This window comes from Bos indicus x Bos taurus, chromosome 18, assembly GCF_003369695.1.
Source record: "Bos indicus x Bos taurus breed Angus x Brahman F1 hybrid chromosome 18, Bos_hybrid_MaternalHap_v2.0, whole genome shotgun sequence".
NCBI lineage: Eukaryota > Metazoa > Chordata > Mammalia > Artiodactyla > Bovidae > Bos > Bos indicus x Bos taurus.
Window position 1 is genome coordinate 4824179 of NC_040093.1, and position 13517 is coordinate 4837695.

At 43.6% G+C, this 13517-nt stretch overlaps 1 protein-coding gene across 3 annotated transcripts; it reads right to left on the bottom strand.

Moving 5' to 3' along the window:
* Window positions 1–8377: 8377 nt before the first annotated feature.
* On the bottom strand, window positions 8378–11168 carry LOC113876044 (cationic amino acid transporter 3-like). Of its 3 annotated transcripts, XR_003506378.1 has the most exons (5): window positions 10237–11168; window positions 10031–10133; window positions 9283–9843; window positions 8902–9010; window positions 8378–8734 (listed from the first exon to the last, which is right to left on the bottom strand). XR_003506378.1 is itself a non-coding variant. In XM_027514854.1 (4 exons), exons 2-4 carry the CDS (start codon window positions 9586–9588, stop codon window positions 8625–8627), a joined length of 525 nt encoding a protein of 174 aa, XP_027370655.1. In that variant the 5' UTR covers window positions 9589–9843; window positions 10031–10230; the 3' UTR covers window positions 8378–8624. The 3 variants fall into 3 exon arrangements, 1 of the variants encoding a protein (XP_027370655.1); XR_003506379.1 differs by lacking the exon at window positions 8902–9010 and having other exon boundaries at window positions 10237–11167; XM_027514854.1 differs by lacking the exon at window positions 10237–11168 and having other exon boundaries at window positions 10031–10230.
* Between the last annotated feature and the right edge of the window lie 2349 nt (window positions 11169–13517).

Consider the following 13517-nt stretch of genomic DNA (forward strand, 5'->3'; position numbering starts at 1 on the left):
CCTTTCTAGTATGATCAGTGGGCACTTGGGTTGCTTTCATGTTTTAATTATTGTGAAAAATGCTGCTATGACCATGGGTGTACTCTCAGCTCTTTTGGGTATATCCTCACAGGTAGAATTGCTAGATCATAAAGTCCTAAGATTTTTATCTGCTTGTGATGGAGAAAATGTTCACATATTGAATATTTTCAATGGGAAAGTCATTTGGCCTATACATGGTTCATCTTGAACTGTGTGTGAACTAAAACAGCCTGTCTAACCCTCACAGCTCATCTGCTTTAACCATTGAGTTAAAGAGCATCTGGTTTGAAGATAAGAATGAGCATCTCCCTTCTCATGGCGTCCATGTTAACACTCCCTCCAAGATAAGGTTCCCTTCCCGGATACCAGGGCCCTGCTGTCTCACTGTCTACATACTAAGTCTGTTTCTTTTTGAAACCTGAAAGAATACACCCTGTCGTGTGTGATGTATGTTCTCTGTTGGATGAGGCATAAGACTGTGCCGGAAACCATGCTTCAGTGGGATAGTTCTGAGAATTCCCTGGCAGTATTCTGTGTGTTCACTGCAGTGGGCATGGGTTCGATCCCTGGTATGAACTAAGGACCCTGCACACTCCCCTCCTCCCACACGCCATGCAGCAGGCCCAAAAAAGAAAAGAAAACCAGAGCAGTTCTTCAGACTTATTTAAGAGGCTGCCTCCCAGGCTATAGTGCTCAGCTTGGCTCAAGTAAAACTCTTTTATTCCTGTTAGATTGTATATTGATTCTTTCCATGAACACTTGAACTCATTTGATCATAAAGGACCATGAGACATGTGAGCTGTAAGACTTGGGACCCGACTTACAACCCTGCTCCCTCCCAGTCCTCTTGCTGGATACCCACTGTCTACACATGACCTGAGACACTCCAGTGCGGGGGAACACACAAGCCCAGCTGGACCCCAACCAGGAGAAGGGGAGCTTAACGACTCTGATGTTAATTTAAGCAAAGCAAACATGGAACCAGCATCGCACCTGCACCCAGCCTTGCACAAAAGGATGGAAGAGGGTAAAGGGGGTGTGACTTGGACTGCTTCTTCAGGGAGCTCTGTTTGTTGGGAGAGCTGAGCACAGAGATGGAGAAGGAAAACGATGCAAGAGATCAGGAGCCCTGCTCCTCCTGGAAGGAAAACCCGAGAGTGAGAGGGAAATGTTGCAGCTTTGGAGGATGCTAGTGAAGTGGTGACTATATTCTGACCCAAGTCAAGTGACCCACATGCTAGAACACTGGGCACAAACCAGCAAAAGGAGACATAGATGCAGTACTTGATGGACTCTCACATTTGCTTCTTTTTTTAACATTGAAGTATAGTTGATTTACAATATTGTAAGTTTAAAAGAAAAGAAAAACTGCTACACAAGAAGAAAGAGGCTTAACCTATTTCAGAAAGTTTTAGTTTGTTGAGTGAGGATGCACTTGAATCCCCAAAGTTGGTTAAAAAAAAAAAAAAAAAAGTCTAGTGTTCGTCGTTCAGTCGGGTCTGACTCTGTGAGTCCATGGACTGTGGCCCGCCAGGGTCCTCTGTCCATGGGATTCTCCAGGCAAGAATACTGGAGTGGGTTGCCATTTTCTTCTCCAGGGGATCTTCCCAAACCCTGTATTTGAACCAGGGTCTCCTGCATTGCAGGCGGAGTCTACCATCTGAGGCACGTCTGTGTTTCTTGTTGGCTGGGCAGGGTCTTCATGCTGCGGGAGCTTTCTCCATTTGCAGTGATGGTGGGGAGGCTGCTCTCTAGCCGTGGTGCTCAGGCTTCTCTTGTTGGGACCACAGACCCTAGGGTCACAGGCTTCAGCTGTGGCACAGGGGTCTAGAGCACAGGCTCAGTAGTCAGGGGGATTACTTTAAAAGAAGACATTGGAGATACAATGGATGCAGAAAGAAGCCTTCTCGGAGCCTCCCTTATCAGACTTAAAGCAGAAAGTTCTGGTAAGTACAGCTGCCAGAAAGTCCCTCTCTGAGGAGAGGCTGTGCCCAATGGCTCCCAAGAGCCCAATGGTGAGTAAAACTAGGACAATAATCGTGGACACAGTGGGGGAAGGAGAGGGTGGGACACATTGAGAGAGGAGCATGGACACATACATGTGATCATATGTAAAGCAGATGGCCGGTGGAAATATGTATGATGCAGGGAGCTCAGACCTGATGCTCTGTGACACCTAGAGGGGTGGGATAGGGTGGGAAGTGGGAGGGAGGCTCAAGAGGGAGGGGACACATGTCTGCCCATGGTTGATTCATGCAGATGTATGGCAGAAACCAATACAAAGTTGTAAGGCAATTATCCTCCAATTAAAAACAGAGACATTTGCATTTTTTTTTTTTTTTTAATTTTGCTCTCTGGGAGTTTTCTAGCCTGAAGAAGCTGGAAAGACCACTCATACCTGCAGACACAAATACTATTACAAAGCGTCTCATCTCTGATTTCTTAATTTATTTGTCTTTCCCAAAGAAATCCATTTATTCTTCCCATAAAAGCTATTTCTTCCTACACCCCTCTACTAAGTTAGGCACAGAAGCCTGCAGCTTTAATCACTTAGCAAGTTATACTTTCGTTGTCTCCTGCATATAATCCTTCCTCCTGGTAATTTGTCTTTTCTGTGTCTTTTTTGCAGACTTCAGTCAAAAAACCTAAGAAGATAAAGTGGGGAAGTGTTTCTGTTCCAAGAGCAGCAAAGTTTAACTGTTCCCACAATATGATGTTGCTACTGAATAAAATGTGTGGCCAGGTAAAGGAAGTAGTGGACAGAATTCAGGCATTTAACGTTGCCATAGAGACGACTATGTGCCAGGAACTAAAATAGGCATCAGAGACTAAGAAGGAAAGAGCACTGCCCACTTTACAACAGGGGGCATTGGAGACAGTTTATCTGAAATCCATTTCACACATCATATATTTTTTTAATTTTTAATTGGAGGATAATTGCTTTACAATGGCTTATTGGTTTCTGCCACACATCGTCATGAATTAGCCATAGGTACACGTATGTCCCCTCCCTCTTGGGCCTCCTCTCCCACCTCCCACCCCATCCACCCCTCTAGGTTGTCACAGAGCACTGGGTCTGAGTTCCCTGGGTCATACAGCAACTTCCCATTAGTGATCTATTTTACACCTGGTAATGGAAATGTTTCTTTTTTTTAATTAAATTTATTTATTTTAATTAGAGGCAAATTACTTTCAATATTGTATTGGTTTTGCCATACATCAACATGAATCCACCACGGTGTACACGTGTTCCCAATCCTGAACCCCCCTCCCACCTCCCTCCCCATACCATCCCTCTGGGTCATCCCAGTGCACCAGCCCCAAGCTTCCTGTATCCTGCATCAAACCTGGACTGGCAATTCATTTCTTATATGATATTATACATGTTTCAATGCCATTCTCCCAAATCATACCCCCTCCCTTTCCCACAGAGTCCAAAAGACTGTTCTGTACATCTGTGTCTCTTTTGCTGTCTCCCATACAAGGTTATCATTACCATCTTTCTAAATTCCATATATGTGCGTTAGTATACTTTATTGGTGTTTTTCTTTCTGGCTTACTTCACTCAGTATAATAGGCTCCAGTTTCATCCACCTCATTAGAACTGATTCAAATGTATTCTTTTTAATGGCTGAGTAATATTCCATTGTGTATATGTACCACAGCTTTCTTATCTATTGATCTGCTGATGGACATATAGGTTGCTTCCATGTCCTGGCTATTATAAACAGGGCTGCGATGAACATTGGGGTACACGTGTCTCTTTCAATTCTGGTTTCCTCAGTGTGTATGTCCAGCAGTGGGATTGCTAGGTCGTATGGCAGTTCTATTTCCAGTGTTTTAAGGAATCTGCACACTGTTCTCCATAGTGGCTCTACTAGTTTGCATTGCTACCAACAGTGTAAGAGGGTTCCCTTTTCTCCACATCCTCTCCAACATTTATTGCTTGTAGTCTTTTGGATCTCAGCCATTCTGACTGGCGTGAAATGGTACCTCATTGTGGTTTGGATTTGCATTTCTCTGATAATGAGTGATGTTGAGCATCTTTTCATGTGTTTGTTAGCCATCTGTATGTCTTCTCTGGAGAAATATCTATTTAGTTCTTTGGCCCATTTTTTGATTGGGTCGTTTATTTTTCTGGAATTGAGCTGCAGGAGTTGCTTGTATATTTTTGAGATTAATTCTTTGTCAGTTGCTTCATTTGCTATTATTTTCTCACATTCTTAAGGCTGTCTTTTCACCTTGCTTATAGTTTATTTTGTTGTGCAGAAGTTTTTAATTTTAATTAGATCCCATTTGTTTATTTTTGCTTTTATTTCCAATATTCTGGGAGGTGGGTCATAGAGGATCTTGCTGTGATGTATGTCGGAGAGTGTTTTGCCTATGTTCTCCTCTAAGAGTTTTATAGTTTCTGGTCTTATGTTTAGATCTTTAATCCATTTTGAGTTTATTTTTGTGTATGGTGTTCGAAAGTGTTCTAGTTTCATCCTTTTACAAGTTTTCCCAGGACCACTTGTTAAAGAGATTGTCTTTTCTCCACTGTATATTCTTGCCTCCTTTGTCAAAGATAAGGTGTCCCTAGGTGCGTGGGTTTATATCTGGGCTTTCTATTTTGTTCCATTGATTTATATTTCTGTCTTTGTGCCAGTACCATACTGTCTTGATGACTATGGCTTTGTAGTAGAGCTTGAAGTCAGGCAGCTTGATTCCTCCAGTTCCATTCTTCTTTCTGAGGATTGCTTTGGCTACTCGAGGTTTTTAGTATTTCCATACAAATTGTGAAATTATTTGTTCTAGCTCTGTGAAAAATACCATTGGTAGCTTGATAGGGATTCCATTGAATCTCTAGATTGCTTTGGGTAGTATACTCACTTTCACTATATTGATTCTTCTGATCCATGAACATGGTATATTTCTCCATCTGTTAGTGTCCTCTTTGATTTCTTTCACCAGTGTTTTATAGTTTTCTATCCTTCTCCAGGATAGATCACATCCTGGGCCATAAATCTAGCCTTGGTAAATTCAAAAAAATTGAAATCATTCCAAGCATCCTTTCTGACCACAATGCAGTAAGATTAGATCTCAGTTACAGGAGAAAAACTATTAAAAATTCCAACATATGGAGACTGAACAACACGCTTCTGAAGAAGCAACAAATCACAGAAGAAATCAAAAAATAAATCAAAATATGCATAGAAATGAATGAAAATGAAAACACAACAACCCAAAATCTATGGGACACTGTAAAAGCAGTGCTAAGGGGAAAGTTCATAGCAATACAGGCATGCCTCAAGAAACAAGAAAAAAGTCAAATAAATAACCTAACTCTACACCTCAAGCAACTAGAAAAGGAAGAAATTAAGAACTCCAGGGTTAGTAGAATGAAAGACATCTTAAAAATTAGAGCAGAAATAATTGCAAAAGAACAAAGGTGATCATAGCAAAAATCAACAAAGCCAAAAGCCGGTTCTTTGAAAGGATACATAAAATTGACAAACCATTAGCCAGACTCATCAAAAAACAAAGAGAGAAAAATCAAATCAATAAAATTAGAAATGAAAATGGAGGGATCACAACAGATAACACAGAAATACAAAGGATCATAAGAGACTACTATCAGCAATTATATGCCAATAAAATGGACAACGTGGAAGAAATGGACAAATTCTTAGAAAAATACAACTTTCCAAAACTGAACCAGGAAGAAATAGAAAATCTTAACAGACCCATCACAAGCACGGAAATTGAAACTGTAATCAGAAATCTTGCAGCAAACAAAAGCCCAGGTCCAGACAGCTTCACAACTGAATTCTACCAAAAATTTAGAGAAGAGCTAACACCTATCCGTGGAGAAGGAAATGGCAATCCACTCCAGTACTACTGCCTGGAAAATCCCATGGACAGAGGAACCTGGTAGGCTACAGTCTATGGGGTCGCAAAGAGTCGGACACGACTGAGCGACTTCACGTTCACGTAACACCTATCCTACCCAAACTCTTCCAGAAAATTGCAGAGGAAGGTAAACTTCCAAACTCATTCTATGAGGCCACCGTCACCCTAATACCAAAACCTGACCAAGATGCCACAAAAAAAGAAAACTACAGGCCAATATCACTATGAACATAGATGTAAAAGTCCTTAACAAAATTCTAGCAATCAGAATCCATCAACACATTAAAAAGATCATACAGCATGACCAAGTGGGCTTTATCCCAGGGATTCAAGGATTCTTCAGTATCCGAAAATGGAAATGTTTCAATGCTCCTCTCTCAATTCATCCCACCCTCTCCTTCCCCCACTGTGCCCACAAGTCTGTTCTCTATGTCTGTGTCTCTATTGCTGCCCTACAGATAGGCTCATCAGTACCACCATCTTTCTAGTTCTATATATATGCGTTAATGTAGAATATTTGTTCTTCTCTTTCCGACTTACTTCACTCTGTATTAAAGGTTCTATGTCCATTCACCTCATTAGAATTGAGTCAAATGATTTCCTGTTTATGGCTGTGGATCATACCATTTAATTGGTATAAATACTGGACCATTCTTCTGCCCTGGGGACTGCCCCTGGGACTGCCAGGGAAACCCCTGAAGTACAGCTCTTGTCACAATATATGGTTACCTCTGTTTCCTTCCCCTGTGACAATCTATGTGTCAACATTCTGGTTTTGGCTGATTGTGTTTCCAGTGGAAATGTGAATCTATCCCTTATGTTCACGATGAGCTGTAGTTGATCTAGAGGCTTGATGACTTTCTGATTCAGCTTTTCATCAGGACTGTGTTCCAGGCGGTGTTCTGTGTTGCCTGTTAACAGCACACTGGGTAACACGGGATATCTGGCTGTCCCCCAGCGGTAAGGGAAGAACAGCAATCAGGTGATGTCAGCCTCTTCCATCAAAGTTTCATCCAACAGTTTCAGTCTCCATTGTTTCCCAAGTCTGTATTTCAGTAGACCTTGCAAGACAGTGAACATGCAGAATTTTCCTGTTCATCGTCTTCTATTTTGAAATTCATTTAGCAACTTTGCTGCTCAGTTTCTTGACCTCCATCTCCCCTTCTCTCTACTGCAGCTGCTCATTCCCACAAACAGTCCTCTACTTCATGATTACCAATGTCTTCCATGTCCATAATCTCCGTTTCAAGCATTATTTTCTTCAGTAACATCTTTTTATTTTTACTTCTCTAGTTTCACTTCCTATCTTTTAGTTCCACCCAGCCATAACCATTCATCAACCAACCATTACTTCCCAACCCTCTTCCCTCACTTCTGGCAATGCAGGGTTTTTATTTTTCCAATTAAAGAACTTTTCCTCATCAACTCTACTATGTAATTCTAAGAGTCTGTGACAGAAAAGTAAAGTGCTTATTACACAGTGTGATATATGTCTCAGTAAAGCTGGCAGGGGGAGAACGCAATGGCACCCCACTCCAGTACTCTTGCCTGGAAAATCCCATGGATGGAGGAGCCTGTTAGGCTGCAGTCCATGGGGTCGCGAAGAGTCAGACACAACTGAGTGACTTCCCTTTCACTTTTCACTTTCATGCACTGGAGAAGGAAATGGCAGCCCACTCAAGTGTTCTTGCCTGGAGAATCCCAGGGACGGGGAAGCCTGGTGGCTGCCCTCTATGGGGTCGCACAGAGTCGGACACCACTGACGCGACTTAGCAGCAGCAGCAGCAAAGCTGGCGGGAAAGATGAAAATGACCATTTCTCTTCCTCAGTAAAATAATCCATTTTATGTATTATTATTCTCTTTTTCTTAAATTCTCCTTCACCTGATATTAATATGGCTATGCATCTTTCTTGTGTTATTGTTTGCACAGAGTATCTCTTCCTTTCCTTCTGCTTCCAACCCATCTGCTTTCTCATATTTAAAATGCCACTCTTTTTTAAAATTTACATTTATGTTTTTTTCTTAATTTTTGGCCACATTGCACAGTTTACAGGATCTTAGTTCCCCAACCAGGGAATGAACCCTGACCAACCATGGCCGTGAAAGTGCTGCATCCTAAATCCTGGACCTCCAGGGAATTCCCTAAAGTGCAACCTTTTTTTTTTTTAATAAGATTTTAAAAATATTTTTAAAGTCTTTATTGCTTCAGCTTTATGTTTTGTTTTGTTTGTTTGGCTGTGAGGCATATGGGATCCTAGTCCCATGACCAGGGACTGAACCTGCATCCCCTGCTTTAAAAGGTAAGTCTTAATCTCTGGACTGCCAGGGAAACCCCTGAAGTACAGCTCTTGTCACAATATATGGTTACCTCTGTTTCCTTCCCATGTGACAATCTATGTGTTTTCACTGGAAACAGGCACAAGAAGAACTGCTTATGTTCAAGTTAATACTTCATTTCTTCCTCTGGTTTCTGGTTACATTTTTGTATATTTTTCATGAAAATCCTCTTTTCTGGATGTGTATTATGCTTGTAAATGTTTCCTTCAGCATTTGCAGCATTAAAGTCACTTTGTCCACTAGCAATAAATACACGGATGTAAATGCATTCCACCTTCACGTCCATAGAGGCTCACAGTGCCCCTCGAACCAGCAGATCCTCCAGGGCATGGAGGGATTCCACACAGCATCTCTCTCCTGTGGTTAAGATGACTCAGCACCAGGGATGTTTTTGTCCAGTAATTGGGAGTTGGAGGCTGGTGTCTTGCTCAGTGTTCTCCTCCAACTTGTGTCGGATCCCATATCCAAAGTATATGGTAAATCCTAGTAGGGAAATGAGACGAAGAGAAGTAAAAGCAGGCGCTCTCCTCACTTATAAATGCCCAATAGGCCTCCTCTTATGGCATCTGACACAGTTTAGGGGAGAGGTGGTAGGAAGAGGATTGGGTTCAGTCAACCAAGAGGCCTCTTGACTCCAAAAAATCACTTACCAATCCCCATCCAGATGCCAAATAGGACGCTGGTCCAAGTGGTCATGTGCACCATCAGGTAAACTTTCACAAAGATGCTTACCAGTGGGAGGAAAGGCAAAGCATGGACCTGTGGGCAGTGTCAGTTCATCCCTGAACACACACTAGTCACTGGAAAGGGAGATTCTATGCCATGTGGGTGGGACAAGTTCAGTGCCATTCAGGCTGTGTGTTCAGTGCCTACTTAGATAGTGCATGTAAAGCACTGAGTGTGGATCAGGGAAGGGTCCATAGGTTTCAGCAACTCCCCTTCTTCCCTGGTCCAGCAAAGGAAGCTTAGACCTAAAGCACGCAGACCTCCTTCACTCAAGGTGGACACTTTGGGCACATGAGGTCACCTACCCTGAAGTGAAGAGTAGTGGTGTCCTGGGGCTGCCTCCAGATGATGGCCATGACCCCAGTGATGAGCAACAGCAGCAGCAGCACAGCCACTGTTGTGAGCACGGGGTTTCCAGAAAACACCTGGCTGGGCCACTGGGCCAGGATCAGGCTCAGGATGGTCAGCAGGAGAACTGCAAGGGTCAAGGTGGAAGACAACAGGCTGGACCTGGAAGACAAAGATGTCAGGATTCGGGTCACACCCTTCCCTAGGCTACCCACATCAGGAACGGACATCGTATTTCCAAGACTCAATAGACAAATATACATTCCTATCCATCCTGGGAATTTCAGAATATCACCAAAGAGAAGTCCCACTGCTCAGCAAGCAGGAAGGCACATCCATAGACAATCTGGCCAGATTTCCAGGTGGGGATGGTGCTGGGACAGAACCACAGACTCTTTAAAATCCTTGAGGTGTCGGCTTCAAGTATAGAGTCCAAAGACCTTTCTTTGACTACAAGCTCCATCTCAGTTTCTTCCTCTGTTTTTTGCTTCTTGCTTAAATTCTGGTCTGAGTGATACCTGAATTAGAGGTATGATGGCAACATGAACAGCAATCCCTATTCACCCAACATCACACAGCTGAATCCATCTCTTTTCCCACAAAAGCAGAGCAGGACATTTAGAAGGCACCGTGAAGCAGAGAGGATTAGCCCCCATCAATCCCCACAAGCCAAAGACCCCCAGTCAGGGTGGATCGGAGTCTCACCTGAGCACAAGGGCAGAAAAATCGACCACCAAGTTAGCAAGCAGGGACCGAAGTGACATGAGATCCATCAGATCACTGAAATGGAAGAGTAACGCCAAGACCCCTAGAAGGAGGGCATAAACAAGGTGGGGGGATGGAGTGAGAAACAGCTGGAAATATGCAAGCCAAGGAAGATAATCCAAAGGCAGTGGGTTTTGTTTATCTACCTTCAAGGTTTCCAGAAATCATGATGATCCTGATGTGGGTACGTGTACGGGTGTTGATCTGGGCAAGGACTCAGAAAAGGAGCCCGTCCTCTGCCATTGTGTAGATGAACCAAGACATGGCAAACATGGTGTTCTGGAGGCTGGAAAAGAAAACAGAGGAGTGAGAACGTGCAGAAGCATGAGAGACCAGGGCATCTGCTCCCTCGTCTACATGGGGTAAGGTGTCTTTCTTTTTTGTCTCTCAATCCCAAGGGCTGGGATACCTGAGCATCTGACAGTCAATGAGGAGAAAGCCATGACACTGACCTGGATGAAAGAGCACAGAGGATGCCAACAGCCACAGCATATCTGGCAGGGCCCCACCCAACATGGAGAAAAGCCTGTAGAAAGGGGCTGTGAATTTGGTAGTAGGGCACCATGAGGGTGAGTGCTGCTGAGACACCAAAGTGTCACAAAGTGTCACAAAGCAGATCAAGACTGAGACCATGATGCTAATGGGATGGACCGCTGGGGATTTGGGGCTTTTTCCCCTGCAGGACTGGAGGAAATACTGGGTCAGGAAACACACCAGAGTGAAAGCACAAAATCCCCTTTCCTGTTAAACCTCGAAAAGAAACCCCTATGCCCAAGGGCAGCCCAATCCATGCCCACAACCTGGATGGGACACAGGGTGACCATGTTACCTGTAGTAACAATGGAATCAAAACCAATAGACATGTGGAAACATAAAGCTGCTCCTTGGAGAATCCCATCAAGGCCAAAAGGCACAAACCCTCCAGAACCCAGAGAGTTGAAGTTATCATGAGAGAAGAAGCAAGAAAGAACGTGGGTGAGGTGTGTTCGGCCATGTATACTGGACTTCTCCTTTAATATGACAAGTCCTGGGCCCCAAAACCCCCTCAACCGGCATCCATTAGGCCAGGTTTCTTTAGGTTAGTTTCTCAGTTGTGTCTGACTTCAAACTCATGGACTGTAGACAAACAGGCTCCTCTGTGCATGGGATATTCCAGGCAAGAATACTAGAGTGGGGTGCCATTCCCTTCTCCAGGGGATCATGAAGACCCATGAATTGAACCCTGGTCTCCTGCATTGCTGGAGAAGGCAATGGCACCGCACTCCAGTACTCTTGCCTGGAAAATCCTATGCACAGAGGAGCCTGGTGGGCTGGAGTCCATGGGGTCACTAAGAGTCGGACACGACTGAGCGACTTCACTTTCACTTTTCACTTTCATGCATTGGAGAAGGAAATGGCAACCCACTCCAGTGTTCTTGCCTGGAGAATACCGGGGATGGGGGGATCCTGGTGGGCTTCCGTCTTTGGGGTCGCACAGAGTCAGACACGACTGAAACGACTTAACAGCAGCAGCTCCTGCATTGCAGGCACATTCTTTACTGTCTGAGCCACCAGGGAAGCCAGAGATCTCTTCAAGCCCCACATTCCCAGCTTCAACATCTGGAAGTTCTTGTTTCACGTACTGTTGAAGCCTAGCTTGGAGAATTTTGAGCGTTACTTTGCTAGCGTGTGAGATGAGTGTAACTGTGTGGTAGTTTGAACATTCCTTGGAAATGCCTTTCTCTGATATTGGAATGAAAACTGATCTTTTCCGGTCCTGTGGTCACTGCTGAGTTTTCCAAATTTGCTGGCATACTAAGTGCAGCACTTTCACAGCCGTGATTAAGACTATCCCCAAGAAAAGAAAATGCGAAAAGATCGTCTGAGGTGGCCTTAGAAATAAGTTAGAAAAGAAGAGAAAGGCAAAGGAGAAAAGGAAAGATAATATCCATCTGAATGCAGAGTTCCAAAGAATAGCAAGGAGCGATTAGAAAGCCTTCCTAAGTGATCAAAGCAAAAAAAAAAAAAAAAAAGAGGAAAACAATAGAATGGGAAAGACTAGAGATCTCTCCAAGAAAACTAGAGATACCAAGGGAACATTTCATGCAAACATGGGTGGGCACAATAAAGGACAGACACAGTATGAAACTAACAGAAGCAGAAGATATTACAAAGAGGTGACAAGAATACACAGAAGAACTGCACAAAAAAAGATCTTCATGACCCAGACAACCACGATGGTGTGATCACTCACCTAGAGCCAGACATCCTGGAGTGTGAAGTGAACTGGGCCTTGGAAAGCATCACTACGAACAAAGCTTGTGGAGGTGATGGAATTCCAGCTGAGCTTTTCTCCTCCACCAGTTCCTGGAAATTACCCTTCTCCTCTCTGTCTTGATGAATGTGACCACTTCAAATACTCCATTTAAGTGGAATCAAAGAATATTTGTCCTTTCCTTCTGGTTTATTTCACTTAGAGAATGAGTTCATGAGGTTCCTTCATGTTGTAGTATGTGTCAGAATCCCCTTCCTTTTTAATGATAAATAATACTCTATTATTTGTGCCTGCCACATCGGTTCATCTATTTCTCAGTCAGTGGGCACTTGGATTGCTCTCATGCTTTAGTTATTGTGAATAACGCTGCTATGAACATGAGTGTACAAATATCTCCTCCAGAGTGTGCTTTCAATTCCTCTGGGTATATCATCAGAGGTAGAATTGCTGGACCATGGGTTTCTAAGGTTTTTATCTGTTGGTGATTGATGAATGGAGAAAATGTTCAAATATTGAGAGGAGGTCAATTTGGCTTATACATGGATCAGCCTGAACTTTATGTGAACCAAGGTGCATTGTCCAACCCTTACAGCTCATCTACTTTAACCCCTGGGGCAAAGAAGATCTATTTTGAGGATAAGGATGAGTAACTCCCTTCTCATGGGCTTCCCAGGTGGCTCAGTGGTAAAGAATCCGCCTGCCAAGCAGAAGACACCAGTTTGATCCTTGGGTCAGGAAGATCCCCTGGACGAGGATATGGCAACCCACTCCAGTATTCCTGCCTGGAGAATCCCATGGACAGGGGACCATGGCAGGCTACAGTCCATGGGGTCACAAAGGGTGAGACTTGACTTTGAAAACACACACACCACTAAGACAGGCTTACTGATTGATTCTGAAAGAATTGAGAGAATTCTGGCTTTTTCAATTCTAAGAATAAAGAAATCTCTCAGGGGGTTTCCGACTAAGTGGCCATGAATTTGAACAAACTCCAGGAGATAGTGAAGGACAGGGAAGCCTGACGTGCTGCAGTCCATGAGGTCGCAAAGAGTCTGACATGACTTGGCAATTGAACAACAACAACACGATTCTACAGAAATTCGGTACCTAGTTTTTTCCACATTGTCCAATCTCTCTGTGCCTTAATAACCTCTACCCAATCAGACCCATTGA

What these genes read in the sequence shown, in the direction of transcription:
- LOC113876044 (XM_027514854.1), bottom strand. Translation starts at nt 9,588, where the DNA reads ATGTATATTTGTCTATTGAGTCTTGGAAATACGATGTCCGTTCCTGAT. An exon ending in CCACTACTCTTCACTTCAGG is followed by an intron (nt 9,011 to 9,282) that starts GTAGGTGACCTC and finishes CACTGCCCACAG; the next exon opens with GTCCATGCTTTGCCTTTCCT. An exon ending in TGGCATCTGGATGGGGATTG is followed by an intron (nt 8,735 to 8,901) that starts GTAAGTGATTTT and finishes TTTCCCTACTAG; the next exon opens with GATTTACCATATACTTTGGA.